Below are 22,983 nucleotides of genomic sequence, written 5' to 3' on the forward strand. Positions count from 1 at the left end.
TGACCTCAGAAAATGGGAGAGAGCTAGCAAATCTTCATTAGTTAGCATCTTTGGAATGGCTCAATGTATCACTTACAGTTTTCTTCTTGGTCTAACAAGAAGGCAGTTAAAAACCCACCCTCTGTAACAGGTCAGAAATCCTACCCTCCGTCTTCACAGTACTTGTGTGCAAAAGACAGAATGTCCGACGCGCGTCCACTGCCATCACAAATGACCACGGGGACTGGAGGGTCTTCTCGGAGATATTCCAAGACAATGGAAACCACGTTAGGGCCTCCTTCTACCACCAGGCCCACGAGGGGCACACCCTGCCCCAATCCTGCAACATAAAATACATTCATCATAGAGACCAATGTCACGGCACACATCACCTGGGAGGGCAAACTTGGGCCACTATCATTAGCCTGGCAGGGACTAACTTGTTCCCGGAGTCCTCCATCTGTCTCCATCAGATAATAGGACTCTTCAGGAACTCAGTAGGAACAGGCTAACTTCTGGAGGCAGGACCAACAGAGTGAACTCTGGAAGACTTCAAGAACCTGAGATTTCTGGAGAGGGAAGACAGTAGAGGTGGAAAAGCCACTGAGACACACTTGTCTTCTTGACAATTTCACCCTGGAATGGACAGGACAGGTCATATGCTGAGCATGTTTCACCTAGTGTCCCTTGGTTGTGATGGGATTGATGGGATGTGATGTTGATGAGCATTTTAATGCATGGCAAGTAGGAGAAATGTCTTTTGTCTCGTCGTTCTGAAGGCCTTCAGAGAAAATCTGCTAGCATAGGAGGAAATCTAAAAAAATTTCAAGTGGCTGAATTCAGAGTTTCGGGTTTGCTTCCATGATGCATCTCTATAACCAGGAACTCTTAAAAAAATTTTTTTGAACACGTTTGTCTTCTCCTACCCGGGTCATCTCCATTAAGTTCATTTCAGCGAATATGCACTGAGGGTCTGCCTGGTGCCCGGCCCTGGCCAACAGATACTGGAAAAATGGATCAAGACGATGTGGATCCTACCTGAGATTTGCAACCCAAGCAAGTCTTGGGATTCTAGATTCTCAGGAATAGTGTAGCCAAATCACTTTATTTTCTATAAATAGTGTAAAATTGGTTCTTCTTGGTTGAGGCTGGACTCCCCAAAGCTCCAAGCTGTGAGAGATGACAACTGAGCACCCCTTTGCTGTCCCTGCCCCAGTCAGAGCCCTAGGCAAAGGATGACAAAGGGAAGCCCACAAGTCACATGGACAGATGCAGTTGGGTAGTGTGAAAACTTACAAGTCCGAGACAATGACAGATGTGAGAACAAAAAATCAGTTATCAAGCAGTTTATCAATGGAGATTTGAATCTTGGAAATCCACAGTCCCCTTAGCAGGCAAGCATTCCAACTGCTTGTGCCATCCTGTAGGCCCTTCATTAGCCTTGATGATGGCTATTTCCAGGGCTTAGACTGGCTTTCACAAAAATCTTATCAGTCATGGTAAAAACAAAATACTCCTTAAAAATCTCTTCATAATACTTTGGCAGTAAGAACTGCTGGAGTATGAACATGTTCCAAGAGATGACACCAGTTATTTTCATTCTAAGTGGTATTGTTTCATCTGATTGTGGTTTGTTCCTTTCTCTTGAGCTTGACCTCACTATCCTCCCCTGGGCAGGATAGTGCTGCGAGCCGTGCCATCTGGACCAGCACTGGTGGAGCCAGGGGGAGCATATGGTCTTGCAACCATGTCTTAGTTTGGGGGATAGACCCAGAGCTACAGAGCTATTTAATGTAACGAACACACTAACCCTTACTTGATGGAAGAAATCCGACCTACGTCTTAGAGTGAGAAGCTTTCTTCCTGTTCAGACATTAAGCAAATAACTATAGTAATTATAGTGGAAAACGTGGTGGGCAATGCCATCACCATGACAACCGCCACAGGGCTGTTTCTTGCACCGTCCCTCCCAGTGAACCTGGGGCAGAGCATCGCCACACAGCTCAGTGAGTGTGAGATTGGGTAGGTGGCCAGGATGAGGGGGTTGGACAAGTCTGTTGATCTGCTGTTCAGTGGATCTAATGAGAATCAAGGTGAAAGCTCTCAACACCCGTGGGAAGTTTCAGCCCAGGTTTCATGGCAGCTGTGGAGCCCAGGACCCATGGCCTTTGCTGGAACTTACTTGTGTTAATCTTCTGCAGAGAGATGTGCTTCTCCAGCTGCCTCCGCAGCTTCACCTCGGCACCGTATTTGCCCAGGGTGCCGTTGTCAGCCAGGATGAAGTGAGTGTGTGAGTTGTTGAGCAATGAGAGCTTGCTGAGAGGGTTGGACATAGTCTGGTACACTCTCGTTACCTGGCAAAATGCACAACAGATCAGAGCTGCAGAACTCAGACATGAAGACTAACGGGAGAAGCAGGTAGAATTCAGATGCATCCTCAATGTTACAAGTGTATGATCCATTTATAGAACATTGTTGGAATAATAAAATTGTAGAGATAAGGGACAGATTCGTGGCTGCCAGGGGTTAAGGAGGTGGGAGGGGTGAGAAGGAATTAGGTATGGATGTTAAAGGGAAACATGAGTGATCCTAGTGGGGATGGAAATGTGCTACATCTTGTCTGTATCCATGTCAATATCCTGTGTGTGATGCTGTACCATAGTTTTGCAAGATGGTACCATTGGGGAAGGGGGGGTGGGGATATGGGACCCCTATTATTTCTTGCAGCTGCAGGGAATCCACGATTATCTCAAAATAAAGACTTTGATTTTAAAAAATTACCAGTATCTGGGGAGGGAACACTTACATCCTTTCCAACCAGGTCTTCCTTATTTTCCACGATGCCCCATGGAGCGATTCCTATAGCACAAACCCGGCCTCTGGACTTGGAGGAGTGGTCTTTTAAGGCATCCCCTACATGGCTGATAACACCTGTAACCAGCCATGAATCATATTTTTAGGCCCAATACCTCCCACCATACCATTAGTTATGAACTTTAGGGGCCCCTTCTCTGAGCCACTCCATTCCCTATGGAATAGGGTTGAAGCATATAGATCTTCATCATTAAAAGGAAGTACGCTGAAAGTCCGAGCTCCTAATAACTAGTCATTCGGCATTAGCTCCCAGAAAAGGGAAAACAAAAACCCAAAACTAGAGCAATGGTGCATGGACTTCCTTTATAAATTTCCGGGACATAAAGAGGGAAGTAAGTGGGGGTGCCTTGGAAGTCACTGGGTGCATTTAGCTGAAGTTGAGAGTCAGACTGCCTAGCCTGTCCCTAACTTCTCCTTGCCTCAGTTTCCTCTCCCATAGGACAGTGGAAATGATTGTCAGGGGCCCTCAGTGAAAATGAGGCTTGTACAGGGCTCAGTTCAAGGAATGACATCGTGGGTGCCAGAAAAGCTGACCATTACTGCTCTCATATCGAAATAACAAAGAAGCTACTGGGTAAAGATTTCACTTCTGTCATAAATATTGTCTGGTTGCAATGCATTTTGTTTTTATGATCTTAATTATTCAGAAGCTCTTTGGGAACCACCATGAGTTCTGGGTTTGCATGTTTGTTGCAAGGGAATGAGGTTGCTCTTACCGGTACTGACGCCCCCGGTGAAGATCCAGGCCCCAGTGGTCATGGCGGCCTTGATCAGACCTTTCCCAAAGACCTGTTTCAGCTTGGGTTGCATCTCAAAGTTCTGGAGGCCTCCATGCACAGATATTAAGAGCTTGGGGAGTTCCAGCTGCCAGTCTTTCACCATAAGATGAAGCAGTGAATCTGGCTTGGTGTCATAGGATACTCGGATATACTGTAAAAGAGTATGTGACACTCAGGACCGTTCCTGGTTTTCCTCTCGTATCACAGGGAAACAGCGCTACCACTCTTGTCCCAAGCAAAAGCTGTCTTGGCTTTCTGTTCCTCTGTATGAGTCTGTGGCCAAGTGAGGGAAGGGAACTTTGGAAGCATTGCCAGATTTTAGCAAATAAAAATATAGGACTCTCAGTTAAATTTGAATTTCATGTGAACATTGAAAAATGTTTTATTGTAAGTATGACTTCATGCCATATTTGGGACATACTTATACTAAAAAGTTATGTGGTTCATCTGAAATTCACATATAACTGGCTGTCCTGTGTTTTACCTGGCAAACCCTTAATCTTGAAAAAATCAATTCTAAAGCTGGCTCAGCTAGAACCATGGCTCCAGAGGTTGGACAGGGCAATGTTGAGGGAGCGGTCTTCTGGCCACACTGAGTGGGTGCTGAGAATGGGGAACCTGGGCCAGCCTCTGGACTTGACTTTCCCCCCAAGGTGAGGAAGAGGTTAATGGTCAGATATCTGCCTTGGCCCCTATGAACCATTTCTTTGTGTCCATGCCAACGTGTAGGGTGCCATTCCAGAAGTCCCTATTTTGTGCTATTTGGAATACAAATGCATTTTATTTGCACAATGACGTTGGGCCAGTGGAATAAAATGAAATTGCAAAAATGATCTGACTGGGCATGTGGGAGTATTATTCAGAATTAGCTGAAAGGAATCACAGTGCTAACGCCTCCCCTCTCTGGAAGGGCTCATCAGAAAGGCAGAGGGCACTCCCTGTTTACACGCAAATGTGAAAGACCTCAGTCTTCTTGGGCCAACTGAATGAAGGCCCAGGGAGGCTGCGGTTGGACTTCAGAGGGAACCATTTCCAGACACTCCTAACCCATTTAAGGGGGGTGGGGCTTGAAGGTCCACAGTCATAAAAAACAAAACCAAACCCAAACAACCCCAAAAAACAAATAGTGTAATTTCTCACTCATCACTGGAGTTAGAGTGATGAGTATGGTTGCAGACTTGGGCTGGAGCATAATTTGTGGATTCACAACACTGGTATGAATTTAGTGACACTACTTTTTTTTTTTTTTTTTTTTGAATAGTGCTCAGTTTCCAAATCACATGACTAAAAAGTGGAGTGTACAGATGTATTTCTTGCCTTTGCAATGAATTATCTAGGAAGACTGAGCCACGCTCTTGAAAGAAGACCCAGGTGTCAGTCATCTGGGGGTCTGGGAGGCTGGGCCTCTGATGGAGACTGTGGGCTCAGCAGCTTCCCTTGTGAAGGCCTCTCTTACCATGGCTTTATTGGAGTATCCTCCACCCTGGAATTCAAGAGTTCCATAGGAATCTGTTGGGTAGCTCTGGGTGTGTTTGCTGACAGACCATTTTTCGGGCTGAGTCTCCACCTGTTTATTTTCCTCTTCATTATTGCCAGATGTTATGCTTGGCAGAGGGGGGATGTGCTGGTTGATGAACTGGCCACAGCAGCACCTGAAAACAAAGGTAAAACAGAGTCTTTCCATAACATTTTCCTCCTTACGATGAGTTCATCTAAACAGAAGGGTAGCATCCGAACAGGGGCAGACTAACACCATACTTGGGGTTTGTGGGGGTAGAAATGCCCCTTACGGTGGCCGTTTCCAGATAACCAACATATATCTATTTACATACCAGTCCACTTAAAACCCATCAGATGGCTGCCCTTCTTTACTGAACATATTTAGCTCTTTTTGATGTCTTGAAAACATCAATATAGGCATCAATTGTTGGACATTCTGTGACAAAGTATAATCATGCCCTCCAGATATGGAGTTGACCTTCCAGGATTCTTCAATATTATTGAATTCTTCTGTTGCTTTGTAAAACACTTCTCTATGTAAGACACATTGAGAATATATTTCTTTTGCTGCTTATACTTTCTTTATCCTATTTAAGAATCTTTTGTTAAATCCAAAGTCATGAAAATTTGCCCCTACATTTTTTTCTAAGAACTTTATAGCTTTAGCCCCTACATTTAGATTTTTGATACATTTTGAGCTCATTTTTATATATGGTGTGAGGTGGGGGATAACTACTTTCTTTTGCATCTTGACATCCCGTTGTTTCTGTACCACATGAAGAATAGGCTGTTCCTTCTTCATTTGCTTTGGCCACCTTGCTGAAACATTGATTGTCCATAGTTGCTCGGATATGTTTGGACTCTCAGTTCTATTCCATTGGTCTGTATGTCTACCCCTATGTTACTACCAGTGTGGTAGCTTTGTAGTAAGTTTGGAAACCAAGTAGTGTGAGTTCTCCTACTTTGTTCTTTTTCAAATAAGGTTGTTTTGGCTATTCTGCATCCCTTGAGATTCCCTATCAACTGGCTTGTCAATTTCTGCAAAGAAGTGATCTGTAGATCCTCTTGTGGATATTGCCATCTTAACAATATTAACCTGTTCTGACCCATGAATGAAGGCAATTTTTTCCAATTATTTAGATCTTTGTTAATTTCTTTCAACTGTGTTTTGTACTTTCCAAAGTAGAGGTTTTGCACTTCTTTTGTAAGTTGATTCCTAAGTAGCTTATCTTTTATTTACTTTTAATTTTTTAAAAAATTTTAGGTAGGCTCTGTGTCCAGCGTGGAGCCCAAGGTGGGGCTTGAATTCACAACCCTGAGATCAAGACCTGAACTGAGATCAAGAGTCCAAAGCTTAACCAATTCAGCCACCCAGGCACCCCAGTATCTTATTTCTTTTGATGATATTATAAATGAAATTGTTTTGCTAGTTTCATTTTCTTATTGTTCATTGAAAATACATAGAAATACATGTGATTTTTTTGTATATTGATTATTTTTTTTACATTGTGACATTACTGAACTTGCTCATAAGGTACAATAGTTTTTTTTTTTTTTTTAGTGATTCCTTAGGAGTTATACATTATGTCAACAGCCAATAAAGATAGCTTTACTTCTTCCTTTCCACTACAGATGCCCTTTATTTCTTCCTCTGAATTACCTTGGCTAGGACCTCTAGTACAATTTTGAATAGAAGTGGTGAGAGTGGACATCCTTGTCTTGTCTCTGATAGTAGGAGCAAAGCATTCAATCTTTCACCATTGAATATGATGTTAACCATGGATTTTCATAGATGTCCTTTATTAGACTGAAGGAGTTCTACTCCTATTTCCAAGGACTTCTTTTTTTAAATGAAAAAAGGGGTTGGATTTTGTCAAATGTTTTTTTGTTGAGATAATTATGTGACTTTTGTTTTTTATTCTATTGGTGCAATGTATTGCATTAGTTGATTTTCTGGTGTGAAACCAACCTTGTGTCCCTGGGATAAATCCCAGTTGATTATGGTGTATAATTCTTTTTATATGTCTCTATATTTGGTTTGATAGTATTTGTTCAGGATTTCTGCATCTATACTCACAGAAGATGCCATTGTATAGTTTTCCTTTCTTGTGATGTCTTTGTCTGGTCTTAATATCGAGGTAGTATTGACATCATGAAACTGAAAACTGAGTTGGGGAGAGTTATCTAATCTTCTATTTTTTGAAATTTTTAATGAGAAATTAGTATTAATTCTTTTCTTTTTTAAAAAAATTTATTTTATTTTTTTCAGTGTTCCAAAATTCAGTTTATGCACCACACCCAGTGCTCCATGCAATACGTGCCCTCCTTAATACCCACCACCAGGCTCACCCAACCCCCCCCTCCAAAACCCTCAGTTTGTTTCTTAGAGTCCAAGGTCTCTCATGGTTTTTCTCCCCCTCCAATTTCCTTCCACTCACTTCTCCTTTCATCTCCCAATGTCTTCCGTGTTATTCCTTATGCTCCACAAGTAAGTGAAACCATATGATAATTGACTCTGCTTGACTTATTTTATTCAGCATAATCTCCTCCAGTTCCATCCATGTTGATACAAAAGGTGGGTATTCATCTTTTCTGATGGAGGCATAATACTCCATTGTATATATGGACCACATCTTCCTTATTCATTCGTCCATTGAAGGGCATCTTGGCTCTTTCCACAGTTTGGTGACTGTGGCCATTGCCACTATGAACATTGGGATACATATGGCCCTTCTTTTCACTCCATCTGTATCTTTGGGGTACATACCATGTAGTGCAATTGCAGGGTCATAGAGTAGCTCTATTTTTAATTTCTTAAGGAATCTCCACACTGTTTTCCAAAGTGGCTGCACCAACTTGCATTCCTACCAACAGTATAAGAAGGTTCCCCTTTCTCCACATCCTCTCCAACACTTGTTCTTTACTGTCCTGTTGATCTTGGCCATTTTAACTGGTGTAAGGTGGTATCTCAATGTGGTTTTGATTTGAATCTCCCTGATGGCTAATGATGATGAACATTTTTTCATGTGTCTGTTAGCCATTTGTATGTCTTCTTTGGAGAAGTGTCTGTTCACATCTTCTGCCTATTTTTTTTGATGTGATTATCTGTTTTTTGAGTGTTGAATTTGAGAAGTTCTTTATGGATCTTGGATATTAGTCCTTTGTCTTTTGTGTCATTTACGAGTATCCTCTCCCATTCCATGGGTTGCCTCTTTGTTTTGTTGTCTGTTTCCTTTGCTGTGCAGAAGCTTTGATTTTGATAAAGTCCCAAAAGTTCATTTTCTCTTTTGTTTTCTTTGCCTTGGGGGACATATCTTAAAAGAAATTGCTATGGCCGATGTTGAAGAGGTTACTGCCTATGTTAAATATTTGGTAAAAGTCATCATAAAAAATTTTTAAAGAGATTTTATTTATTTGACAGAGGGACGGAGAGAGAGAGCATAAATAGGCAGAGCAGCAGGCAGAGGGAGAGGGAGAAGCAGACTCCCCACCAAGCATGGAGCCCAATGTGGGACTCCATTCCAGGACTCTGAGATCATGAGCCTAGCCAAAGGCAGTCGCTTAACTGACTGAGCCACCCCAGTGCCCCACTTTGTGGGTAATTTTTGATACTAATCCTATGCCTTCATTTCTTTCTTTCTTTAAAAAATATATTTTTTATTTATTTGACAGACAGAGATCATAAGTAGGCAGAGAAGCAGGCAGAAAGAGGAGGAAGCAGGCTCCCTGCTGAGCAGAGTGCCCAATGCCGGGCTCGATCCCAGGAGCCGAGGATTATGACCTGAGCGGAAGGCAGAGGCTTTAACCCACTGAACCACCCAGGCACCCCCTATGCCTTCATTTCTTATAGGTCTATTCAGATTGGGTTGTTCTTGAATTAGTCTGGTAGTTTGTGTCTTTTTTGGAATTTGATAGTAAGATTGGTAAGTAATGCCCTTTTATTTCTGATGCTAGTAATTTGAATTTGTTCTCTTTGTTTCTTCATTGAGTTAGTTAGAGCTTTGTGAATTTTGTTGATCTTTTCCAAGAACTACCTTTGATTTTATTGATTTTTCTCTATTGTTTCAAAATTTTCTATTTTGTTAATTTCCATTTTATTCTTTACCATTTCCTTCTGCTTCCCTAAGATTTAGTTTGCTCTTACTAAGCCTGGAGGGGCAAGGGGTGGAGCTCTCTTGGTTCAAATACCAGACTCTAGCCCTTCTTACTGAATCTTTGTTGGTGTTTTTGAATAGATATCTCTTTATTTCTTATTGCCCCTTGGGACCATTTCCAGGGACTGTTAAATGGTTGTTTATTTATTCCAGTTTTTTTTTTTTTTAAGCCCATGCTAGAGAATACATCCAACTCACAGAGGAATCTCATATGTGAGTCCCAGAGGCCCCTTCTGCTGCTTCTGCTGCCTAGCCACTTGGCTGTGTGGGGCATTGCAATGCCAGGAAGACTGGCATAGGTAGTTTCCTTCAAGGAGGGTCCAGGTGTCACTGAAATAAGGAGGGAAATTTATGTGCAACGGAAGGAAGACTTTTGTGATCTTTGGCATTGTCCCTTACGGCATATTTCTTGCCCTGGGGTTTAAGCAGGGAGAAAAATCTATGTGGTGGTGGTGGAAAGGACGGGCTTGGTGACATGACAGGGCTGAGGTTGTATGTGTCAGATTTGACCTACGTGATCTCTGAGAGTCTGTGCACTCTTTGTCAGTGATCCTACCTGCATGGGTTTCATATCGGGTGAACATATGAAAAAAACATCCCCCTCTGGCTCTCCAAACTCTGCTCATAGCTATTGTCCTCAGAGATGGGAAGGTTTGGCTAAATTCATCTCCAGTCACTTTCACAGCTTTAGAAGACCTACTGTTTAATTTATAACAGTTTAATTATAACTCATTTCCATGTAAGTGAATGAAATTGACATTTTGTGTACAAAGTCTGCCTTTACACAGAGTTACATCTAGTTCACTTAACCACTCAGAACTTTCCCGTGGTGGAAGTACTTGTTTATCTAAATAACATTATGAATCTCTAACAAAAGGATGTGAAGTTACCCTGGAAATCTGTCTAAAGCTATCAGCATCTTGCTTTCCCTAAGACTAGGAGGAACACTGTCAGCCCATCTGGTTATGAGAGCTCACATTAGATTAGGATGAGTGCTGGACAGCAATCTTTCCTGCATCTTAACAGAGAAGCTTCTTAGATGAAGTATTCCATGGTTAATGCCTCCCCTGGGGAATGGATTTTGTCCATTCTTCTTGCATCGTCCCTCCCTGCCCCGCCCCGCCGCCCTGCCAACTTCACAAACACAAGAATAGTTGCAGGCACCTGGTAGACAAGTGCTGGTTTGGATAATGTCTTAGTTGTGACTTCCAATTTACCTGCTAGGGTCTTTAGTGCTGGGAATTACAAAGACACATTCTCTTTTGCAAAAGGTTTTTTCTATCCAAGCTTTCTGTCCCTGGAAGAGAAAGAATGAAAATTAGATTGATATCTTCCCAAAGTCTAGTCGGATTTCCCTCTTGTACTTTTATAAAACCACAGTGCCACTAACAGAAGTCTGCCCAAAACATCTGCATAGATGGTGGAGGCAGCTTTCAAGGATCTTAGCTCTGGTTCCTTTTCAGAGAAATGGCTTGGAAGAATGTATTCATGGTTTCCATAGGGTTGCAAAAAGTAATCTCTGCATGCAAATCAGTCTGCAAAGGGGACATGATACCGCCCTGGAGTAAGCCAGTGCCTGGACAAGCCCTGGTGTGAGCGTGAGTTACTGGAGAAGCCAACCAACCAAGGCTACAAGACTCTGGTCAAGATTTTGTTTTGCTGTCAAGAACGTCATCTTCTGTGGGCTTCTAGGCACCCACACACCATAGTAATTTTACAAGTGGGCTCTCTGGTGCTCAGATTCACTGCATGTTATTTTTATAATTTAAAATACTGAAAGTTGTAAGGAAATGGACACTCATATAACACAGTTGCTGCAGCTGGAAGTTGGTACAATGTCTGTCAAGGGCAATTTGGCAATATCAAAATTGCAAAGCATATACCTCTGGACCTGTCAGTATTTTACTCTATCAATACGCCTGAACACATGCAAAATGCACACTATGCATCCACTACTTATAATATCCAAAGACTGGACATCACCTACTGTCTTCCAGTAGGAGATTGTTACCTGTGTCATGGAAGAGTCATTCATGGAATTCTCTGTGGCTGTTAAAAAAAATAAGACTTTGCTGTGTCAATAGGGAAAGATCACTGAGCTATGGTAAGTGAAAAAGCAAGACATGGAATAATCTCTAGGGTATTGTCATTCTGTTACTTAAGAAATATGTATATGGAAATACTTTTGCTTAAAGGTAGAGGCAATATACTAGGAAGGGTTCACCAGAAGCAGCTAACACTGGTTTCTCCAGGAGGTGGGTGGGTCCAGAAACCCGGGGGACATGGCGAAGAGGAGACACTCACAAATGGAGTGCTCTTTTAAAAAAAGATTTTATTTTTATTTTATTTTAATTTTTTAAAAAAAGATATTATTCATTTATTTGACAGAGATCACAAGTAGGCAGAGCAGCAGGCAGAGAGAGAGGAAGAAGCAGACTCTCCACTGAGCAGAGAGCCCGACTCAGGCCTCCATCCCAGGACCCTGGGACCATGATCTGAGCCGAAGGCAGAGGCTTTAACCCATGGAGCCACCCAGGAGCCCCAAAAAGATTTTATTTTTTAACAGCAGTTTTAGCATTATTACAAAATTGAAATGGAGGTACAGAGAGTTCCCATATACTCCCTGTTCCCACACATGCACAGCCTCTGTCATTAACAGCACTGTCCATCAAGAGTGCTATGTGGGTTACCAAGGTTGAACCTACACTGACATTTCCTAATTATCCAAAGCCCATGGTTTACTGTAGGATTCACTCTTGGTGTCGTATACCCTATGGATTTGACAAATGTATAATGACACGTTTCCACCATCACACTACCATACAGAGCAGTTTCACTGCCCTAAACATCCTCTGTGCTCTGTTTTTCACCCCTTCCTCCCCCCTAGCCAAGACCCTGGTAACCACTCATCTTTTTACTGTCTCCACAGTTTTGCCCTTTCCAGAATGTTGATAGAGTTTGAATCCTATCTATGTAGCCTCTTCAGATTGGCCTTGTTCACTTACTAACATGCATTTAAGATTCCTCTATGCCTTTCCGTGGCTTGATAGCTCATTTCTTTTTTCATGCTGAGGAAGATTTTATTGTCTGGATGGGCCACCGTTCACTGGAGCCATTGGCTTCTGCGCTTTGGCAAATATGAATAAAGATGCAATAAACACCTATGTGCAGGTTTTTGGCTGGGCTTAAGTTTTTCCTTTTAAAATGTTGGGGCTTTTTTCCTCTTAAAAATTTTGGGATTTCATCAAGATAAAAAGCTTCTGCACAGTAAAGGAAACAGTTAACAAAACAAAGAGGCAACCCATGGAATGGGAGAGGATACTCATAAATGACACAACAGACAAAGGACTAATATCCAAGATCCATAAAGAACTCCTCAAATTTAACACTCAGAAAACAGATAATCACATAAAAAAATGGGCAGAATACACATGAAAAAATGTTCATCATCACCAGCCATCAGAGAGATTCAAATCAAAACCACATTGAGATACCACCTTACACCAGTTAGAATGGTCAAAGTCAACAGGACAGTAAAGAACAAGTGTTGGAGAGGATGTGGAGAAAGGGGAACCTTCTTACACCATTGGTGGGGATGCAAGTTGGTGCAGCCACTTTGGAAAACAGTGTGGAGATTCCTTAAGAAATTAAAAATAAAGCTATCCTATGACCCTGAAAATGCACTACATGGTATGTACCCCAAAGATACAGATGGAGTGAAAAGAAGGGCCATCTGTACCCCAGTGTTCATAGCAGCAATGGCCACAGTCACCAAACTGTGGAAAGAGCCAAGATGCCCTTCAACGATGAATGGATAAAGAAGATATGCTCCATATATACAATGGAGTATTATGTCTCCATCAGAAAAGATGAATACCCAACTTTTTTATCAACATGGACGGGACTGGAGGAGATTATGCTGAGGGAAATAAGTCAAGCAGAGAGTGTCAATTATCATATGGTTTCACTTACTTGTGAAGCACAAGGAATAACATGGAGGACATTAGGAGAAGGAAAGGAAAAGTGCATTGGGGGAAATTAGAAGGGGAGATGAAGCACGAGAGACCTTGGACTCTGAGAAACAAACTGAGGGTATTGGAGGGGAGAGGGATGGGGGTTTAGGTGAGCCTGGTGGTGGGTATTAAGGAGGGCACGTATTGCATGGACCACTGGGTGTGGTGCATAAACAATGAATCTTGGAACAGTGAATAAATAAAAAAAAATTTAAAGAGAAATCCCATCATAAAATCATAAAAAATTTTAATTACATAAATGTATAAACTATTTAAAAATAGAAAAAGTTTGCCTATAATGCAAAAGTAAAATAAAACAAGTTTTTAGGAAGAGAAAAGCTCTGGGTGCTGTCATTTTTCATTTGCCAACGTCTTATTCCTCTATGTCCATTTGTTGAACATGTGTTTTGTACAAGGTGCTGTGCTGAGTGCTTGGGGACTTCCAGGGAAGGCTGGGTCACCAGCCCCCAGCAGTGCTGGACCGTGTGGCGCCTGCACGCACTGAAGGAGGTTGGCAACACAAGGTGGCTTTCTGGAGCTGAGGGAGGCAGGATGCAAACCTGTCTCCTTTATCAGGGAGCCAGCATCATTCTCTGCATCTCCCTGAGCCCTGGCTCAATGCGATTTGTGCTATTTGTGTATGTGCTTGTGTGTGCCTGTGTGATGTGTTCGTGCGTGTGTAGGATGTATGTGTGGTGTATGAGTGTGGATTATATGGGATACAGGTATGTGTGTGGTGTGATATATGCACGTGTGGTAGCGTGTGTGTGAGTGGGTGTGATATATGCGGTGCATATGCGTGTGTGGTGTGTGCAATCATGTGGTGTGTGTCATGCATGTGGCATGTGTGCTATGTGGCATGTGGTGTGTATGTAACATGAATGTGTCTCTGATGCTGGGTTGGCAGGCACAGGGAATGCAGTCACCTAGCTTGTGAAACCTGGAAATCCTGAGCCAGATCTAGGAGAAACCACGGAAGGCAGAGCCTCATGTTCTTGGTCACCATACCACAGTCTCCAGGGAGCGTCGCAGTGTGGCTGTGACCTGAAGTTCAGTGGCCCTCACCCACCTGGGCAGCAATGCTGATTTAGGGGTTCCCTCATGTCCATGGATGTCACCTCCTCAGAGCGGGGCAATAACACCCACGTGTCACAGAGGCTTTCCCCAGTGAGGTCAAGTCAGGACCCAATGCCCCTTTTGTTGCTCTGCAGAGTCCTGGCCCCAGTCTGAGGCATGCAGAGACAGAGACAGTCTGATCAGGGTTTTCATCCTTCTGGATGGACCCATGGGGCCGCAAGCCTTTCTGGGAAGATCGTAGAGTCAGCTGGTCACTTGATTTCTTTTTGAATAACAGGAAGGATTATTATTCAAAAACTTCCCTAGTGGCCTTCAAAAAAGAAATGCTGTATACTTTTTCCCCAAATAATTTGATGACTGCTTGAAAACCACAGTCAATAAGGGGGAAGTGGCTACATCAGCCCAGGGGAGAAAGCTCGGGGTGGCAAGCCATGTCCCCAACCCTTCTCATGTGGAATGTTCTAATAATCCTGTGTGGAATAGCTAAGCAGAGCATTTGCTGTCTGGAGAGAAAATATGCTTCCCTTTTGCCTGTCCTTCCTCACTTCCCAGAGAAGGTGGGAGGGCACTCCCCACCCCCACCCCCTCCACCTCTGAAATAGAGTCATAGTATTTGGACTATATGCCTTCAATTAAAGACAATAAGTGTTCTAACAAATATTGAATTCCCATGAGTAGTAGGCTAGCTTTTCACAGAGACATAGGATAGCAATTCTGAAATTTCTTTCTGTGTATTCTAGGATAGAGCAAAGAAATCTGTACATTGTGTATAACAGGAGCTGGATTTCTCACTATTGGAGGATTACAAACGCGGAAGGTGGGGAAGGTTAGAACAAATCCCTGTAGCAGGAGATTGAAACTGAGATGATCAGTAGGAACCCATGGTTTGTAATTTATATAGATATAGGTGCGTGTGGTCCCTTTCTACACACACACACACACACACACACACACACACACGATGAGTATATATAACATATTGTATTAGTTACCTATTGCTTAATATAACAAATTGATCCCAAACTTAGTAGCTTAAAACAATAAAGTTTATTATCCCACAGTTTCTGTGGACCAGGAATTAGAGGAGGCTTAGCTGGGTGCTTCTGACTCTCTCTCTCTCTCTCTCTCTCTCTCTCAAGGATTTAATCAAGCCATGGGTGGGGGCTGTGGTCTCATCTGAAGGAAATCCACTGGGGAGGACCCATGCCTAGCTCCCCCATGTGGTTGTTGGGAACACCCAGATCCTTTCCAGGCCTGTGGGCCCAGCACCTCACTCCGTTTCTTGCCATGTGAGCCTCTCCACAGGGTGCTCACAATACGGCAGGTGACCTCCATCAGAGGGGGAAGCATAAAAGTCACACAAGACAATAGTCACAGTCTCTCTATAACCTCATATTTAAAGTGATATCTCATCACTTTTGCTGTATGGTGTGCGTTAGAAGAGAGTCATCCAGTCTTACTCCCCACACTCAGATGGAGAGGATTACTGTAGTGTAAGTGGATGTTAAATTTTTCTATTCTAATGTGGGTGCCTGACATGAAGCCTTTGAATGCTGAGGCATCCATGTCAAAGGCATCCAGTTCCAGTAAACATATTGTAGGTGTGTAACACAGCTACTAGCAAAACAACCAAATAAAGAACCAGGCTTCCCCCCACTCATGAAGCTCCCTCTTTCAGAAAGCACCTGACCATTGCCCTTGTTCTTGCTCTCATGCTTGAAATTAGCCATATAGAGTAAACCCTCAAAACCTCAGACCCCCCCCCCCAACCTTTGCACCCTAATAGAGGTAGATTTCTAGGTCTGCGCTCTATCTTTATCTGTGACTTCGCTGTGTGGTCCTTGGGTGTGCCATAAACCCTTCAGGCTTGCAAGTGATAAATTTCGTTCCTCAAAGTTTCCTGCTGGTTTTCACTGAAGTGCATCATGCAATCATGATAAGAAGGACAAGGGCTGGTCCAGCCACAACATTTGCCCATGAAGGGAATGCCTGTGTGTGCTTGCGCTGAGAAACACAGGCCCTGGCAAGTGCCTCTGGTATTCCTAGCCAGGAATGGGACCAACACAACAATTCCAAAGGCATGAATATCAGGATACCATAAATGTTGGAGGAATGCTAAAAGTCGTGGGTAAAAGTTTAAAGATTTAACAGGGCACTTAATCTCATACTATCTCTCCCAAGTATTTGCTAATGACAAAGAGGAAATTAATGGCTTGACAGTGGAGAAATCTGGCAAATACCCCCGGAAACCAAGTGAGCATCACCAGTAATGGAATGAATATTCTTCATGAACCTCCCGATAAAATGCACGGAGAATAAAGATGCCAAAAATACATAACCTGTATCTAATTAGGAGGAAACCTCAGACAACCTAAACTGAGAGGCATCCTACAAAATAACTGACCAATACTCTGCAAAAATGTCAAGGCCATGAAAGACAAGGAAAGACTGGGAATAGTTTTAGAGACTATAGTCACATGACCACGGAATGCCCTCCCATCTCTGGGCCACGCTGTCTCAGTCCGGCCCCTCGCAGCCCCTCCCCCCACTCCCTCTCTAGGTCCCACCCCCTGCTAAGTTTTGCCTGTCCTCCCTCTCAGTCCACCTCGCATAACCAACCAGCCAGCGGGCACTTCCAGGAAGCCTATGCCTACACAGTGCAATCAGAAACCAATATCCAGTTCCTGGAGGACGAGGCTCAGGTCCCACATCATCCAAAGAGGAAATGCCACCTGTCCCACAGGATTTAATATGCTGAGGTGGACTTGGAAAGCAGTAATGTGCCTCTCGTTTTTATTAATGTCTTCTCTGTCCCAGGCAGCATTTAAATTCCTCCATCACAGAGGTCCCTCCCCCCACCCGGAGCATATCCTTTGCAAGCAGGTGCAGGACATCTGTGACCCCAAGGGAGCACTGGCTTGAACATTACCCGGCAAACTTGGGACCTTTTCAGAGTGCCCAGCCCCAGGGCTTGCTTGTAGCCCTGGACAAGAGCAGCAGCTGGCATCCTCCAAACTCAATCCATTATCCCTCTGCTTCACCAAAAATCTTTTTTCTCTCTTCTAATGAATAACCTAGCGTATGACTAACATACTTTCCCTGGGGGGAAACAGTGCTTTGCTTGAAGTATTAACTACTTATTTTTTTAAAAGTTCAGTCCTGAAGAACATTCTTGTTCAAAATTCTGAGTTACAGCTGGGTCTCCAGAAATGTTCTAGAATCTTCTGAGGGTAAACAAAAGGCACAAGAACCATTCTTTGAGCCCAGTCTTTCACACCGTTTCAGTCTCTGCTCGAAGGTCCCCTCTTCAGGGAGGCTCTCTGACTCCCCATCCCATCGCCAAGCCCTGCTCTCCGTCCTTCATACACTTTATCCCTCTCTCTTCCCTTCTCCCTCTCCTGAAACCCTGTTCTGTTCTCGGCTTTATCCCCCGCGCCTCCGGGAATGCCTGGCAGAGAGGAGGTGCTCAGTACCCTGCAATGACTAAATGAGTCAGTAAACCGCCTGGATGGAACACTGCCAGGGCTGTTCAGCACTTATCAACACTGCCTACTGCAGCCTTGGCCCCTGGGCCCAGGCTCCCCCAGCGAGGTGCACACGGAACAGAAGGGAGGAAACCCAGGTCACCTGAGGAGAGTCCCCCCGTGGGGGAGGAGCTCAGCCTCCTGGGTGGCGGCACCGCACTGATGCAGGTGAAAGGCAAGGGGTGGAGGACCCCTTAGTCAAATATTCCTCCTTTCCCTCCAGCCTCTGCTACCAGGACTGAGACTGCCAGCGTAACCACACAGAGCCAGGGAATCTTGCACAGCACGTCCTTTGAAACGGAACAAGAGCAGAGCCCCTTATGATTCATTTGTAAACCCTTCAGTTCCCCCCATTGGGTTAGGTATTGTCCACTCATCCAAAATGTTCCCGCCCATCATTAATGGTTATTTTAAACACTTTAGGGCAAGATCATAGGAACACTGGCACTGGGAATTAAAACCTGGTCTGAGAGAGTGCACTCTCACTGGACAGTCTGTCTGCGAGGCAGAGTGAGGGGTCACGGAGATGGTGCCACCGTCAAGCTCCCCAAGTCCTCTGAGCGGTGACTTTTTTCATCTCTGAGATGGAAATTGGATTGCATAGTTTGAGCCTCACCTGGGATAACACTTGTACAGTAACTGGGAGGTACTAGTTTTTGTTTTTAAGATTTATTTATTTGAGACAAAGATAGAGAGAGAGAGAGAGAGAGAGGGAACATGTGAGCATGTGGGGGGAGGGGCAGAGGGCGAGAGAGAAGCGGATTCCCTACTGACCACAGAGCCCAATGTGGGGCTTGATCCCAGGGCCCTGGGATCATGATCTGAGCTGAAGACAGATGCTTAACCATCTGAGCCTCCCAGGTGCCCCAGGGAGGTTCTAGATTTAAAGAGAAAACCTGGTCATTGTTTTTATCACAGGATAGTCAGATGCATGAAGGAAATTGAGGTTGTATGTTGTCAAGGCTTCAATTGGTGGTTCAAAAACCACCAGGTGCCAGGAGTCTAGAGGGGGTAAATATAGGGAGGAAGGGACTTGGGCTTCCTACTACTTCATAGTACAGGTAAGATCTGAAAAGGTGGGTCAGAGATATCTGGGGCCAGGGAACTGTGGGGTGGGAGGAACAGCATGTGCATAACAGAGGGAGTGAGGATACTGGGATGGGGGCGGGGAGGGGGGATAGTGGAGGGAGAGGAATGGGGGAAGGGTAGGTTTCTTGTGCCATCCTTCACCTGGTGAGATTGGAGATGGGCTGGCAAGGGGCAGGAGAAGGCCCACCGTGAGATAAGTGTTTTAATGAAGGCTTCTCTGGGGAAGTGAGGTGCAGGTAGAAACCAGGCCACCACAGACTCATGTTCCACGTGCTTTGTGAGTGTCCCCACCTGGCCAGCGTGGGGATGGCTGGGTTCGGGGCCATGGGCTGGGGATGGAGACGAGCAAGATAGTCATGGCTGTGCCCTCATGGGGCTTCCATTGTGGTCAAGTAACAATGAACAGCAAACAAGCAAGGCAGCAGATAGACCAGAGAAATTGAAGATTGTGCTAAGACTACGAAGGGGATAAAGAAGAGGGTGTGATAGAGTACGTAGTCTCCACGTGGGGTGAGTTGGAGGGCTTGTTAAGTTGGGAAGTCTTGGCTGAAGGGCTTACACACTGAAATGGAGACAAAAAAGAGCAGAGGAGAATTCTAGGGGGCTGGGGGGACCTGCGGGAGAGAGACCTGGGGTCGTGGCTGAGGAGCATGGACTGGGCATGCAGCAGACCTTGGAACTGGAGAAGCAGGTGGGGCATGTCCCACAGGGACTTTAGGCCACATGAACTGGTGCACAGAAGAGTTGCATGAACCTCTGGGGATGCCAAAGCGGATACAGGGCACCAGCAGCAAGACTGGAGTGTGGTCCAGGCAAGATGCGTTAAGAGGTCTGGACCAGCCTGGGAGCAAGGAAAGTGGAGTGGGGAGGGCAGATTGGAGATAGTTGGTGGGGCTGGAGGGACAGAGCATGGACCTTGTGCTGACAAAGGTGAAGGAAGGGGAAGCCAGTAATGGCCCTTGGTTTTCTGGCTTGTGGACCTGGGTGGCTAGTGGTACAATTCTGGGACTAGCTCCAGAATGGATTCGAGGAGGAAAGCCCAGGCTCCAGGGGCCCCTTAGACTTCCAGGGACAACAGAGGGGTCTCATAGCTGCTAGCTACACAAGTCTGGGACTTACTGTCTAGGTGCTATCTAAGATAATGGGAATCACTGAGATTGCAAAGAAAAGACCACACAACTAAGAGAGAAAGGCGGCCTAGCACTGAGCCCCGGGGAGCGGAGGAGGGAGCTTCAGAAGAAAGGCTGGTGAGTTGGAGGACAGAGGCAATGATGCAGGAGCCAAGATGGTCCCTCTGCTGGGGACTGTGCGCCTGTGATGGGCCACGCCAGATGATGGCTCAAGAGCACGGGGCCTCAGGACCCCACTCCTGCCCCAAGTAGTCCAGACCCTGCACCCCTATCACCCCATCCCATCCTGAGCCTTCTTAAGGGTGTCCAGGGTCTACCAGGTTTTTATTATGATTTTTTTTTTTTTGGTAAAGAAAAGAAGAAAAGAAAGAAATACTTGTTGTAAACATGACCAAGATAATTTTTGTTTGGTCTGGGTTTTGTGGTCCCCCAGATGCTCATTGTCAGTCTGTTCTCTGGACCTTTACTTAGATTTAGAAGGCAGGGCCCGAGGACGTGCAGGCAGCTGGCACCAGTCCCTGTGAGAAGTTTCCGAGGAAGCCCGGAAGTGGTGGGAGCTGGAGGGGTGGGAGGAGTCAGGAGAATTGGACCTTCTGGAACATGGGCACACAGTGGAAATGACCCTTTAGGAGAGGTACAGGAGGAAGGAGGAGTTTGCAGGGGGACACGCTTGAGAAGGCTGGGGCTGGGATGGGGTGCCTGGGGGGGTGGGGGTGGAGAGGGCATCGAGTGGAGGGGGTGGGGGATGGGGCCTGGACAATTTGGGGGAGGCAGGAAGGAAGGGGAGGGGCAGGGTGACAGGGGGAGGCAGGAGGCAGGGCCAGGAGGACAGGGAATGGATTTTGGCCTGGGCAGATGTGACCAGCCCTGGGTTGTGACTTCCAAATATAAGAGTGGGTTTACTGTTAGGCAAGTCTTTGTTTACTCATTGGCCCTGTTTTTTGGTCCAAAATTAACAGCAAACCTCACAGTGAAATGACTGATTCATGGACCAATTTAGCCAAAAGAAACTGCTTGTCTGCCGTGGGTATTTAAAGCAGATGCCTCAAACCCTCATCCTGGGGCTGCCTGTGGTGCACATGTGGACTTGGTTTGACCCTTGTATAAAGAGAAGAATCAGCTGCCATGATTCGATTCACCGAGGGGGGATTACAGGCGGAAATCTTGACTTCTGGCTTCTCTAGAATGCCCTCGCTATGTGGGAACACCGGAGGACATCCCTGCACAGTTGCAGGTGGCTGTGCCCCTGCATATGTAATCATGCCCCCTACCCGCCCTTGCCTGGCTTCTGGGAGCACCTGTGGGCCTCGCCTGGGCAGCACCTGCATGCCTGGAAACTCTCCACCCCAAAGAATCAAACAACTTCCCCACCAAAGCACTGGGATAAACCACCCCTCTTTGTGTGCACAAGGATTAAAACTCCACAATTGTTCCTTCCTCCCTCACCTGCCACGCACTCACCATGTAGGAGATCTTGAGCCCCATCCAATAGGCCATTTCTGTGTTGTTTTGGCAGATACTTCTGCCCTGGCCTCTCAGGGAGACTTCTGCCTCACTGCCCCCTACAGCAAAGAGAACCAGTAGGAGCCCCAAGTAATGGCCCACTGTGTGGTTGCCTCTTAGGCACCAGGCCTCAGTTTTCACATCTATAAAATGGGATGGTTACACGAGACTCCACGATAATGCTTGGAACTGCTTCAAGATCTGATTTCCTGTGCTTTATTGACAAGTCCACAGGAGGTAAGCTGCAGGAAATGCTGGGGGTCATCAGAGCCCCCCCTGGTCCAGGGTTCCCTCTTCTCTGGATCCCCGATCTCCAGCCCTCTTCTATCCAGGGGCCCTCCCCGGGACACCGTAACACCATCCTCCAGTCTAGAGTCATGGGAAAAGAACTTCATCTTTAGGCCACAGGAAGTGACCTTTCTCTTTTTCTTAAAAAAAAAAAAAAATTGAGCTATAATTCACATACCCTAAAATTCACCTTTTAAAGGGTATAGTCAGTAGTTTTTTTTAAGTATATCCCCAAAATTGAGTAACTGCACCACTATCTAATCCCAAAGTGGGTTTTTTTTTTTTTTTGGTCATGCCTAAAGACAAGTCCTTTGCTTATTGGCAGTCATTCTCCAATATCCCCTACACCTCTATCCCCCCAGTCCCTGACAACAAGGAATCTGCCTTTTGTCTCTATGGATTTGCCTATTCTGGACATTTTATGTAATGGGAATCATACGAAGTGTAGCTTTTCGTGCAGGAATGCAGCAGGTGTCCGGGCTTCATTCCTTTTTATGCCTCAGTAATACTCCGCTGGGGGAGCTCAGCCGTCAGGGGACACCTGGGTTGTCTCTGCTCCCTGGCTATCGCTGCCCTAAAGACATTTGTCTTTGTTGAGGGAGTACCAAATAAGGCCAGGAAAAAAGGAAGCACATTTACTAGCTTGTTAAGTTGTGTTGGTGGTAGGAGATGCAGAATGTTTTCCTTTCATTTCTTCATTGTTCATATCGTGTTTTTAATTTTCTAAGGAAAATGATAACTGAATTTAGAAAGAAAATGGAGCCCTCATGAATGGGATTAGTGTCCTTACAGAACAGACTCCAGAGAGTTCCCTCGCCCCTTCCACCATGTAGGGGGCACAGTGAGAAGACAGCCATCTGGGAGCCAGGAAGCCCTCCGCGGACCCCAGGTCTGCAGCTGCCTTGGTCTTGGACTTCGCAGCCTCCAGAACTGTGAGAAATAGATTGATGAGCTACTTGATGTATGTGTTCTGTTGTAGTAGCCTGAACGGGCGAAGATGAAAGTCTTGCCAGGATCCAGTGAGTGGGTTTCATCAAAATTGGGTTTTCCTGTTCACATGGGAGCCCATACCC

The 22,983-nt window shown here is 45.1% G+C and overlaps 1 protein-coding gene across 1 annotated transcript in view; it reads right to left on the reverse strand.

The window, feature by feature from the left end:
- Positions 1-22,983, reverse strand: part of TRPM1 (transient receptor potential cation channel subfamily M member 1) — a 104,987-nt gene that overhangs the window by 67,875 nt on the left and 14,129 nt on the right. The window contains exons 3-8 of the mRNA XM_059183364.1: positions 10,504-10,583; positions 5,089-5,284; positions 3,570-3,783; positions 2,786-2,910; positions 2,162-2,333; positions 145-319 (exon numbers count right to left, since the gene is read on the reverse strand). Of these exons, the coding sequence (XP_059039347.1) occupies positions 145-319; positions 2,162-2,333; positions 2,786-2,910; positions 3,570-3,783; positions 5,089-5,284; positions 10,504-10,583 (962 nt within the window). The remainder of the gene's footprint in view (positions 1-144; positions 320-2,161; positions 2,334-2,785; positions 2,911-3,569; positions 3,784-5,088; positions 5,285-10,503; positions 10,584-22,983) is intronic.

This window comes from Mustela lutreola, chromosome 7, assembly GCF_030435805.1.
Source record: "Mustela lutreola isolate mMusLut2 chromosome 7, mMusLut2.pri, whole genome shotgun sequence".
Classification (NCBI taxonomy): domain Eukaryota; kingdom Metazoa; phylum Chordata; class Mammalia; order Carnivora; family Mustelidae; genus Mustela; species Mustela lutreola.